Raw genomic sequence first — 12,840 nt, 5'->3', positions numbered from 1 at the left:
ATACAAAGAGACCCGCCAACAGCTTTTAGTGAACCTCTGAAAGATAGCTATTTTATTTATGTTATGATTAGTCCCTTTCTTTCCCATCTCCCATCCATCTATTTTATTTAGTTATTCACTAGAGCAATTATTAGTAATTCACTAGAGCAATTATGATATTGAAGTCAATCCGAGGCAAGTGTTCGGATCTTTTTTTTTTTTTACACATTAAAGTATCATTGGAAACACAAAATCCAATTCATGGCTCCAAGTTTACCCGTCCATCAGCATTACTTGGTACTCTGCAACCTTAACCTTCTGATAAGAAGTTGAAATAAGGAATCAGTATCTTTTCTTCCTTGGCTTAGGAAGAAGGCAGCCCAAATATCAATATGGCATCCTTAACAGAGCAATGCAATGCAGCAGCATTCTGTGAACCCACAAAACATTCTGTGTATTTGCATTGAACAGAAGTTTTTCCCTCCCCAATTGCCGACTGATATATGCTCACGAGTCACACACTAATATCCTTCTTCTACAGCATCTATGTTCCCGAATATAAAACTGTGTATATTAATCATTGCTGGATGCAAAGTTGTTGATGGAAATGTGGTGCATTGGACCATCATCCTTTGTTGGGTTGTGGGTAATACCACCACCACATGCTCACTTCCAAGCGAGTCCCCGTGAGCTTTGCACCCTAACATATTGACAGTCTCATGTGCCTTTCCTCCCCATTCCCCTCTGCTGGTCCCCCGAATCGGTCGACGGTTCAAGCCCATCTCTAATTACCCAGGAGGTGAAGTCTCATATCAGAACAGGTCAAGCATTTGATGCCCACGATTGGGCCTTCACTCGGCCCACCTTATCCACCGACCAACCGATCAGAACCGTTAAAATGGAGCAGTGATTCCGATTGGGCATACCCGAAGCGTTAGATCAGAACCAGAGCACGTTGCTTCAGCAGACCAACTTGAGGCGGCGCGGCTTGGCGGCGGCGGCGGCGGCGCAGTGGGCGTCAGCCAGGTGACGGATGGTGTCGGCGACTAGGTTCTTGAATATCTGCCGCTCGATGTGGATGACGGCGTCGGCCACCTCCGCGGCGGGCCGGGCCCAGCCGTCGAGGCTTTCCCGGACCAGGTCCCTGCGCACGGCCCAGCACGTGGCGTCGTTGAGGTCGTCCGCCGGCGCCTGCTCTCGGATCCACTGCAGCTCCGCCCATACCTCCGGCAGCAGCAGCAGCGAGGTGCCGCCATCGACTGCGGCAGTAGTGGAGGAGAGGGATCCGGGCCGCGCGATTGCCTCCCACGGAGGACGCGTGGCGCAGCGCTTCTGTTCGAGGATCTCAGCGACGGCGTCGAACACGAGGCGGCGGTGGAGACGCGCGGCCTCGGACGGGCCGGAGAAAGAGCGGCGTTGCTTCTCCAGGAGAGCGTACACGTCGGGCGAGTCGCCGTGGATGTCGGAGGCTCGGAGGACCTTCGCCACGTAAGCGTAGTCGTCGTCGTCGTCCTCTGCCGCCAGATTACACCCAGTGGTCTCCTCTTCCAACTCCGCCAACTGATCTCCTTCGAAGTCGATTGAGCGCTTGGAGACCGGAGAGCGCGGCGAGTTCCCCTCGCCAAGGAGAGATGAATCGAGGATCGAAACAGGGCTCGGCTGCTGCTCCGCGGCCACGGCGAGGCTAGGCTTCTGTTCCACCGCTACGGCGAGGCTCGGGTTCTGCTCCACCGACACAGCAAGGCTCGGATTCTGCTCCACAGACACAGCAAGGCTTGGGTTCTGCTCCACCGCCTCGGCGTCTTGCTCCGCCGCCGTGAACGCCGCGATGCAGTGCAGCAACCGGTCGCACCGCTCCAACAGCTGCCGCCCCTCCCGGTGGTCCTCCGCCCACGACCTCTGCATCAACCACATTCATCCATTTTTAAGTGAGAAGCATGAAACTCTAACGTAATCGATGCTGGGTAGGCGAAGAAACGTAGACGAAGCGATACCTCTAAGGGCGACGTAGTGGCTGAGACATCCTCGGGGACCGGTGAACGTATCCGCGGCTTGGAAACGACCTCTTGCTTTGGCCGCAGATTTGGAGGTGGTCGTCCGGCCAGCGGACTCGGCCCAAGTCGGTTCGGAGGTGTTTTCCGAGGATCAACAGTCGAGATCCGCTGCGATGGTGACCGACTCTTCCCGGACTCGATCGAATTTGAGATCCTCTGCCTCGCCGATGAGCTCTTGCTTCCCGAAGGAATTCGATCGACCGTCCGATTGCGTGGAACGGGTTGAGCAGCCGTCTCAGCGGCAGCGTTCCGGCGACCGTTTCCGGGTCTACGTAGCAACGGCGGTCGTGGCTCGCTCAACGGCCGTTGGGGCGGCGTGGGGGCGGGTTCGATAACGACGATAGGCGAGATATCAGTGAGGTGGTCGTCGATGTGGTCACGACCGCCATTGATCCGGTAATCGGGTGGCTTGGAGTGGAGGAGCCCCTTGAGCTGGAGAGCTTCCAGGATCTGTTTCAGAGTCTCCAAATCCCTTGCAGCCTCGTCCATCCCTCGCATTAGGCTCCGCTTCTCGAGCTCGCTGGGGAGTAAAACCCACCTCTTCGTTACCGGGAAGAAGTCCTCGGCGTCGAAAAATCTCTTCCTCTGGAGCGGTGGGAGAAGAAGATTCCTCGCCGGCGACTTGGATTTTTTGGCGTCAGAAAGCCTAATATCGCCAAGATGAGAGGTCTCCACCGGCGGAGCTTTGGGGAATGAACCCACATCGAGGAACTGGTAGTCCGATGGATCTCTGGGAACTCGCGACTCGGAGGCCGAACGGCGGAGGACCAAGCGATCCGATTCACCTTCGAAAGCAGAGGCGGGGTCCGGCAGAGCTTCGAGTCCCATAAGACGCGCAACGACGCTCGGTCCCCTCCGCTGCCTCTCGCTCTCATCCGCCGCCGCGGAGGAGTCGGATTGATTGCTAGGGGATGCAGTTGGAGATGCCGTCCGGATCTCGCGCCGGCGGAGCTTGCCTTTGGCATCGGCCATGGCGCGGCTGTTGAGGGAGAGGGGGGGCGCTTCTCGGAGCTTCCACGACGACCGCGCCTCGTCCGTGACCTCGAATACCGGGCGAGGGTAGGGGATTGACGGAATCTCCGCCGGTGAGTGCCTCTCCGGCGACGGAGACGGACGCCTCTCCTTGGCAAACGCCGCGGCAGAAGCACGTGATCTCTCCGTCGGCAACGCCGATCCGGCGGCCTGAAAGCACAACGCATCATTACGAGAACCACAGAAGAAACACAAAAAGACATAAAAATTGCCTCTCTGCGGCTGATTCGTACCGGGGCGGGAGGGAGGCGCTTCCGGGCGAGGATCTGGTGGCGGTCGAATAGGTTGAGGAACCCAGCCATGCATCCCATTTGCCGTTCGAAATGCTTCCGGTCGACAAGTCCCCGTCCGGCGCCCGATGCCATCACCTTCACCACCTCCTTCGGAGATGCTCCTCCGCTCTATGGTAAGGTAAGAAATCTGCTCTCTCTCTCTCTCTCTCTCTCTCTCTCTCTCTAAGGCGAGGATTGCTTGCTGTGCACAGGCTGGTCGCCCGACCTCCCGCTTTATCAGAGCATTTAAAGCTTACTCGACCGTCCTAGTGACGACATCGCTCCCAGGCCACGGCTCCGTCTCTTGACCGAGAAGGAAGGTACGTTCTCTCCCATGTAACAATAGACCCCACAACTCCGACCTTCAGTCCCACCATTAGTACCATGGGAAACCTTGTTCCCTGTTTTGGATGAGACGGGTGATCCGTGGACTTCTCCCTTGATCCAACAAGGCGAACTCAGCTGCATAGGAGTAGTCTACATTCTTTCACCTACCTTTACCGCGTCTCGCATATATAACGGCCAGTCAGGTGGGGCCTAAAACGGGCCGCGTTGTTGCTGCCGATCATCTGGCCGGTAGGAACGGGGTTCGTCCAGTAACAGCAGGGGAAAGCGTCCTCGTCCCCTCAGGCTTTCATGCGTCACACGCGCAGGGAGGGAGGCCGTGCGCTGCCTTCGGCTCGAGGCGGAGGCTTTGATCCGGAAAAGGACGGGGAGTCCTACGCCTCCTTCATACAGAAAATTCTAATCAATTATTATTGTTCAGAATTAACAACAATTAATAAAAATTCAATCGTCTAAGACATTTCAAAAAATATTAATTAAAGTTAAAATTCAATGGTCAGTTAGTTGGAAATTAGGATGCTAAGCTTAAATTTGGCATAATAAATATGAAAATTAGGATGTACAAAAATGAGTTTGCTTTTAATTTATTTCTCGTTCATACCCAGAGAATTCTCTTTCTTTCGAGTCGTTTGGTGAAAGTATTTTGTTTGGATTTGGTGTTGAATGATAGGTGATATAGTCAAACCCAATGGAATTTGATTGAAGTGGATTGTGTTAATAATGTATCGTCGTCCACGTGATGAAATTGGTGCAAAATAGTTGCTATATCAACCATATATATTTTATATATGTGGTAAATGATATATAACGCATTGCAGGAAAGACTTGGGTGCAACGTCAATCTCGTCACTACAAGAATTATGTCGTCATGTACTCTCACCCGTGGCTTTGGGGGAGCAGATCCGTATACTATGACATGAATGATTTGGCCTTGGCATAACGTGGACTGCATCCAGGCCTAAGTTTAAGGGCATCAAGCCAAACTTCCTACACCTACCCCAAAAAAAATTTAAAACAGGGTACTGTTTACAGGCATTCAGGGGTTCTCTCTTCCTGTAGTTATGATTTGATGTTTTCTTTCTTTTTCTAAACTTTATTAATGAAATGTTTTTAGTTTTCTTTTTCAAATATAAGTACTAAATAAGATATGATGAAATGTTACCTTAATTGATGAATGTGTAGAGTCATCTTTGTATAATATAATTAGGGACAATTCCTAGAAAACAGTCTTTCTTTTTTTGTTTTTTTTTTTTGGGGGGGAAGAGGTATCCTCATTTTTTGAATTTTATAATAATAGTTTTTAGCAAGAGTCAGTCATTTTTTTCTCTCTCTTCCTTATCCTATCAACTGATCTAGTTATTTTTAGTGTTATATTATGTTATAATATTTTCAACAATATCCAAAAAAATTATAAACATAATATTATATTATATATAAATTTTATTAAAATATTATTTGTATTGTATTTCTATGCGATGTTATAATGTTTTCAACGATACCAAGAAAATACTATAATATAGTATAAAAACATTATGTTACAGTGTTTTATACTAAGTTGTTGTATTTTCTTTGTCTTGTTGAAATACTATAACATAGTAAAAAAAAATATTGGTTCACCTTATTGCTATGACCTAATTGATTTTACGTAAATAATATAGTATTTTTACATATTCGTCTGTAAAATGTCAGCATCCTCGAAATCTTTTATCATCGAATTAGAAGAATATTTAACTCAGAATCCTATAAGTACATATTTCAATAAACACTTAATAGAAAAAATAAAACATAAATTATACCAACTAACTTTTTGATAATGTAACAAATGATCTAAAATGATCCACTATGATTAAGAGTCTCTACAAGTACTCACGTAACATTATTATGAAACAAGAAGTAAAATAATTATAGACACTATCTTAAATATCCTAATTTGAGTAACTCTAAAGTATTGGTTAACACTTTGCACCACTCTATCGAACTAGAAAATTCTTTAAATAACTACTTAAATATGTAATTTTATATTTACATTATGACTACATACAATCTATATTTACAAGATTAAAATATCTATAAAAAATTAATTAAAATAAGACTATCAAATCTTTTATAAATCTTTACTTACTATCTAAAGTATGAATAAAGTTAAAAAAATATTAATATATAAAAATATTATAACATAAATTTGTCTATATTATGGATCAATCTATTGTAAAAAAAAAAAAGTCTATATTATGGATCATTCTATATTTAAAAAAAAAAAAGAGAAATGATAAGTGATTGGAACTTAGGTAGAAGAAAACATCGTTAGAAAATTCTTAAAAAATTTGGATAAAATAAAATTCATGCAAACACGTTTCATTCGTATATTTTCTTTTCTACTGACATCATATCCTCATCCGATTGATAGCATATCTTCTCGCTGCAACTGCAAAAGGGAGTAGCAACTTTTTACACCACCCGCCTTCTTTTTAGTCATCTCAACGATGTCAGCAGAGCTTCACCTGCCTAACCTACTCATTGAATCTGACAGAATATTTGGCCTCTGCACTCTTCCTAACACTTTCAAATTTATGTAGATGGAAAGCTTCCACTGATATCAACACATCTTCACCGACTGACCTCCTCATTCGAGTGAGTAGAGCACAAAGCTTACATCTCTTGTCCAGTGTCTTCAGTCGGCCTCCTCACTCTACCTCCAACACTTGTTGTCTTTTCTATGCTTTTTGATATCTATATACATACATATAGAAAGCTTATGTTTATGTCAAAAGAACCTCACAGACTGACCTACTCATTGAATACGACAGAGAACTTGAAGCTGTGCGTCTATGTTTTTAGTTGGCCTCTTAACTCTCCCTTCACCACTTTGTTGTTTTGTTCGGATTAACAACAGATGTCTTTGGCTTTCCAACACACACACACACACATAGATGTATATAGAAAACTTATATTCATGTCAATAGAACTTCAATGTCTGACCTATTGATTGAGTAGGATGGAGATGTTGCCTATCTGATCCAATGTCCTCTTCGATCTTCCTTCAGTATCTGTGTGTCTGCTCTGCTGAACAATAAGTTCCAGTGTTTGCCCTCCAATATATCCTTTGATGTCAATGAAACTTCACGGGCTGACTGACCTACTCATTGAAGAGTTTTTTCCTCCATTTGTTGAACAGTAGCATGTGTCAACTTTCTATATAGCAGGAGAGCTAGCTTTCCTTGTAGCAGGACATCAGCAACCACTGTAATGAGTAAACAACTACGTCAAGACACTTTGTTGCTTGTTTGAGCGTCATGTCCTTGCTGAGAGGAAATGGTACAGACATCACTTTCTCAGTTACGTGGTTTCAGAATAGGAATGATGAGCATATACATATTTATTTAAATGAATAGATTTTGTAGAAATTAGAATGTGTGATTTCTCACTCAATAAAATACTCATATTTTGAGTATTTCTCGATCAGTTCTCTTATTTTATTTTATTTTTCTAAACAGTACATTTCAATTTGAAAAATATTCAAACTATCCCTAATTTTTTTTTGCTTGTTATAATGTTTTGGATTGTTACAGTGTTTTAATCACCACATCAAAAATACTGTAAAAACTACTTAAAAATATTATAAACGATATAAATAATCCTGTAACCTTAATCAAACTAATTATAAGCTTAAAAATATGGTATTGTAATTATCTATGAACAATATTAATCAAAGAGATACAATATGATCTTATAATATATTTTAATAATATTTTTAATACATCAATAAAATACTGTAAATATTACTAAAAAATACTATAAATGAGCCAAATGAAAACTGTTGAAAATCAATAAAAAAAAAAGTAAAAAGATTTGATGAAATTTTTTTAAAAGGATATTTTATATATATTTTAAATTAGAAAGATTCTTTGAGAGAAAATAAAAAGAGGGACACTTTTAAGAAATACCTAAAATATAAGTATTTTCTAAGAAAATTGCCCCAATTAAAAATGCATGCAAAAAGATCTTCAAGCTCTCTTAGCTCAAGATTTCAACTAGATTACCCAACAAAACTGAGCAATAGGAGCATGTAAAGACTTGCATCACAAGAAAAGAACTCTAACATGAAATTTAGAGAAATCTCTTGAGGTGTTATACCATAATAAACTTACAACAACAATGCTTCAAACCTTTCTGACATGAATGCTGGAATCTGGATTCACCAGCTGGATCAAAAGGTTGTGCTATGCAGTCTTATTTGTACATCTGTAACATGACAAGCATTATGTAGTGTTGGTCCCCTTTTTGTTGGAGAAGGTTGCGATCCCTCTCAGTTCAGGTCACAGGGTGGGGTGGTCATTGACAAATGCATGTTTCGAGCCTACATCTCAGTCACCTGCATGCGTGGTGAAGAGATGATGATTAAAATAAACATTTTGGAGTCTGTATTCTCTTTCACTATCAGAAAAAGCTGAGGTGCTCTGCCTAGGTATTCAAATTAAATGAACTGTTACTGGGCTCCAGCATATTGAGTTCTGAACTCTGCATTGAGAGAAAGTAGAAAGAAGTCAGTCGGAGGAAAGGAGGTAAAGTTGGAAGCATCGAAAAGATTAACTCAACCAAGATATAGCATATGATCTACTTATTTTAAGTACAACAAATAGAGGAATATATTTTAGGGATGATCCTTAATATAATAGTAAATTTATGGGTGATTCAGAATTAAATCATGGAAATAACCTCTCTATTCGCAGGAGACCTTGTGCAGTGGATCTCCTTGATATAATAAATGAACATACTCATAAATTATAATAGCAAAGGGAGATTAATGCATCTTCTTAGGCATAATGAAGTGGGTGGGCATAAAAAGTATTTCTCTGAAATATTTTTCACTCAATTCTTTCACATAGTTATTCCTATGATGTAGCTTTCTTTTAACAAAAAATCATGGACACTTGATATGTTTCATCTTGATAGTACACTCTTTTTTTTTTGTGTGTGTGTGCAGATTTTGATACATATTTTACAAAAATTAATCTCAATACTTGATATGTTTTTCATATAAATATATTTTATGCCTTAACCAAAGGTTCCCCCAGGTACCTGGGATCAGATTGAGAATGCTTGCTGTGGAGATAAGAAGACTATAAAGCATTAATGATACTGAGGGCCACTGTGTGGCCATGAACAGATGCTTCCGTATATGATATTATACTAGTGATCAGGGGACTCCATAATCATCAATTCTTGGTAATCATCACATTTTGTCCATTTTGCACTTGTCTTTCGAGGTGTACCTTCTCAATGCATATCCAACTAAAATATTAATGATTCATCTGTTTTAAGTTCTTTTCTGCAGTTTCTATAAACACATGTAAGTTTGCATGATTATCTTTATATTTCCTCTGATAGGTTTGGATGCATTGCTCACAGAATCAAGTTTGCCATATCAAACACAAAAGAATCTCATCCTGGATGGATGTGATCAGATAGAGAGAAAATGATGAAATTTTCATTCTCAGAATTCCATTGTAAGGCTAAATGATAAAAAAAAACACCACATCCATGCATCGAAGTCACTCGATCAAACCAGAAAATATTGTCCGGTACACTTCATCTCCCTTCATTTTGTTGATCGACGAAAACAAGAATGATACAGCGTCTCATATTTAAAAGTGATGATGCATGCACACTTCTGTTTGATCTTCAAAGTTAGCAGGGTTTTTATCACCCCCGACCCAAAGAGGATGATGGATTGAAGCCAACACTCCTTCCCTGATACTTTGCTCACCTTGTTCCAGGACAAACAAGACAAAAGGTTAGAGAAACCGAGGGCCTCATCTTCTTCTATTCCTTCTGATACTCTTTGCATCCCTCCTCCTCTCGCACACATTAAAAAATAGAAACACTTGGAAGAGAAGATAAAGATACCTTTGCCACGACCTTTTGTCGATCCCCACTCACATGCACACACGCTGTCACCCACATGAACACCTGCAGAACCACCCAAAAAGCTTCCCGGTCCTCTGATTCCCTTCGGGTCGGGGCAAGAGAGCTTGGAATAATGGGGATGGTGCCCATTCACTTGTCCCCATGAGCTGGTGATGTGAAAGTGGATGAAAGTTTTTGAGGGCACTGCATGATGAGACCAATGGCAGTCCCCACCGTGGGGAGAGTGCTGTGTGTTCGCCCGCTTCTGTGCATCTGCCAAGGAGCTCTTGTCCACACTCTACACTCGATGTTTTGGCTTGTGCAAGCTAAAGACACTTTAGAACTATGTTGCAATCATGTACAAGGCTGGATTTTTGCTTCAGAGTTTCCTGTGCGTGGAAAGAGTTTGAATTATAATTTTTATTACATTAAGTCCACCATGTCCCTCCTATTTTCTTTTCATTTTAATAATCAATCATTCATCTTTCAAATTTGATTTGACAGAATAAAGAATATAAATTTATAGTCCTGTAGTTTATACTATTATTATTTTTTAATTAATTAGATTTTTTTTATTAAGTCGGTTAATATTATATGATCGATACCATATATATATATAAAGTATTTTTCTCATTTCAAACTAATTAAGCAGAATTTGAACAGCATATGAATTCCTTATAGTTCAAGCAAGAAGTAATTACAAGGGTCTTGTCCGATGCACTATTGACGTAGTTTTCTTGTAGGATCAGAGTCAGATTAAATATAGGATATCAACTTATTATTATATGTAAAATAGGAATCTAAGTGAATCTTTGTAGGATTTTGGTGATTCTTTAACTTTGACACAACCCAAACTTTTTGTTTGACATGAAGATGGGAGAACTGATTGACTAACAACTCTAAAACTTGCTGAATCTGTGGAGTAAACTCATCAAGATGTGACCCAATGTTGAAGAGAGCATTCACAAAGGTTCTTAGTTGATGCAAAAGCAGTCCATTTACAACTTGCATATGGAATAAAACAAAAGAATATGATGCGATGGGAATATGTCACAATACACTCCCCTTTCAATCTGCAATTCTGTTAGCTACAGTAATAATTATTAGATTGGTAGCCTTTTTCACTCATAGCTACAGAAATCTCTGTTAGCCACAGTAATAATCCCCCAACTACTAATAGAGGATGCCCAATGAACAAAAATTATATTGCAGCTCAGATAGCTTATTTATCACGTCAGTATTGTCTTAAAATGGAATAATAATCCCCAAACAATCAGTCCATTAGGTTCCTGATCTTATAAAACAGACATCCTCACTGGGTAATGAAAAAAATTATTTTTCCTCTGGAATTTTGTCTCTTTCTCTCGTTTCAGATATGTTCTAACTTAAACATCACATATCACTTCTGAAAAGCTCATTTTTACTCTATGAAGTTAGTTATAATATGATTCATCTGACTTCATTAGTGGCAAACATGATTAATTAAGCCACTTCACATTGAATTAATAGATACTTAGTGTGAAAGGTCTCAAGAAGCAAGTAACACAGGTTGATGAAGCATTCTCTTTTACTGTACATCATCAACCATAATGTTGATGATAGCCATGAGATAACAAAGCACAAACTCTTAAGTCTCTACATATTGCAGAAATGAAGTGCTGTAGATTGTTGCTTACCTAATTGAGATATTACAATTAACTATTATACATACTACTCTTCCATTCTATCATACTACTGAAACACCTGTCTGCAAGCAAAAAAAAAAAAAGCATAAAAAAGGAGGAAGTATTTATCAAAATGGAATTGTTGCTGCATATTTTTTAAGTTAGCAGGTTTTATAATGGTCAATTCCAAGGAACAAATTTCTTGTGGGACAAGTTTGATTGCAGCATCCTCAAACCAACTAATTTGTTTGATCTTTCATCCATCCTTAAGAAAAAAAAAACATGTTCAGTGACTCAAGCGAGATTTTTGAAGAGTAATGTATGTAGTCTTACTTTTAAGCATTTAAAGAGGTTATTTCTGTGACTCAAGCCTAGTCTCTCAAGTCGCCTATCGACTCATCCACTCTCGATGGCTCTAAACTAAGTTTTAGACAAAAGGTCTATAGATTAGAAGGCAAACAACCATTTAAATTAGATGTTATGCAGAGAAATCTGTGACTGTTCAAAATTAGTAGCCTAATTGCCTAACTATTATCTAATCAATGATTCCTGGGACAATATAATCCATGATTTTGATCAAACTTAATCATCTGAATTTGTCTCATATCTCATCTATCGGCTTAATTTTAGATGCAATGACATTGATAAAAATATCAAAGCAAAAAAGTCTCAAGTTTAAATTTTCAATAAACTATGTTTATAAAAATATATCCTTGATTAATATTTTATATGTTGGGTTGAGCCATTTGTCATCAACATGTAAGGGGAGTGTCACAAATATAAATTAAGATCTCATCTACCAATCTAAGCTTTTTAAATGCAATGACATTGATCAAAATTTAAGGATCCTTGATCAATTCTGTTTATATGGGAATTGACATTGTTGTCAAGTGAATCAAACTCCTGTTTAATTATTTATTATTTGTGCAAATGTGCTAATCAAACTCATTAGATCCCATCTAATTTTTCTTTTTGTCAAGTGTTTCAACCTGGCTTGAAACATATGGTCAATAATTCAACATTGATTCATATAATTTATGATTAGTTTGTTTTTTCTACTATAAATATTACTTGTGAGTATGCACAATAATCCTTGTTATGGAGATGAAGCCAATATTAAGTGCACAGACACATGTTTTAGTTTTGGAGAAAATTGTAATAAAATTACTTGAGGATGCAGAAATAATTTAGTCCCTTCCTATTAAATACTTAACCTTTTATGAAATCATATAAAAGCCAAAGTTTAAGCTAGCAAATGACACATGGCTTTGTGATTTATATGAGTACTCGAATAGGAATCTTCATCCAATTCCCAATTATCATGGGAAGGCCATATCATAATACCATCAGGACTGTGGGAACCTTTCAATGAGATAAGAGAGAAAATGAATTTTAACACAAAAAAGGAAAAAAAAAAAGAGAGAAGGAAATGAATGGGGACTATGATTAGTACTAGTCATGATATTATCCAATATTTAGCGATCTTATCGGTCGGTCGATAGGGACTGTTATTTACGAAGTAATCAAGTATCAATATTGATACATATAATTTGATAATGATACAATACTATTTTTTTATTTTTTATA

General features: G+C 40.0%; 1 protein-coding gene across 1 annotated transcript; it reads right to left on the bottom strand.

The window, feature by feature from the left end:
* Positions 1–407: 407 nt before the first annotated feature.
* On the bottom strand, positions 408–3,433 carry LOC135609378 (uncharacterized). The gene is made up of 3 exons (XM_065102577.1): positions 3,299–3,433; positions 1,974–3,215; positions 408–1,878 (listed from the first exon to the last, which is right to left on the bottom strand). Exons 1-3 carry the CDS (start codon positions 3,428–3,430, stop codon positions 940–942), a joined length of 2,313 nt encoding a protein of 770 aa, XP_064958649.1. The 5' UTR covers positions 3,431–3,433; the 3' UTR covers positions 408–939.
* Between the last annotated feature and the right edge of the window lie 9,407 nt (positions 3,434–12,840).

This window comes from Musa acuminata, chromosome BXJ2-4 (assembly GCF_036884655.1).
Source record: "Musa acuminata AAA Group cultivar baxijiao chromosome BXJ2-4, Cavendish_Baxijiao_AAA, whole genome shotgun sequence".
In the NCBI taxonomy this organism is placed as follows: Eukaryota; Viridiplantae; Streptophyta; class Magnoliopsida; order Zingiberales; family Musaceae; genus Musa; species Musa acuminata.
This window is presented reverse-complemented; position numbering and strand designations above follow the sequence as displayed.

Bases quoted from the DNA above. Each gene is read 5' to 3' on its own strand.
- LOC135609378 (XM_065102577.1), bottom strand. From the start codon at position 3,430: ATGGCATCGGGCGCCGGACGGGGACTTGTCGACCGGAAGCATTTCGAA. The intron at 3,216-3,298 runs GTACGAATCAGC...TTGTGCTTTCAG, and splicing joins AGCGCCTCCCTCCCGCCCCG to GCCGCCGGATCGGCGTTGCC. The intron at 1,879-1,973 runs GTATCGCTTCGT...TGGTTGATGCAG, and splicing joins CCACTACGTCGCCCTTAGAG to AGGTCGTGGGCGGAGGACCA.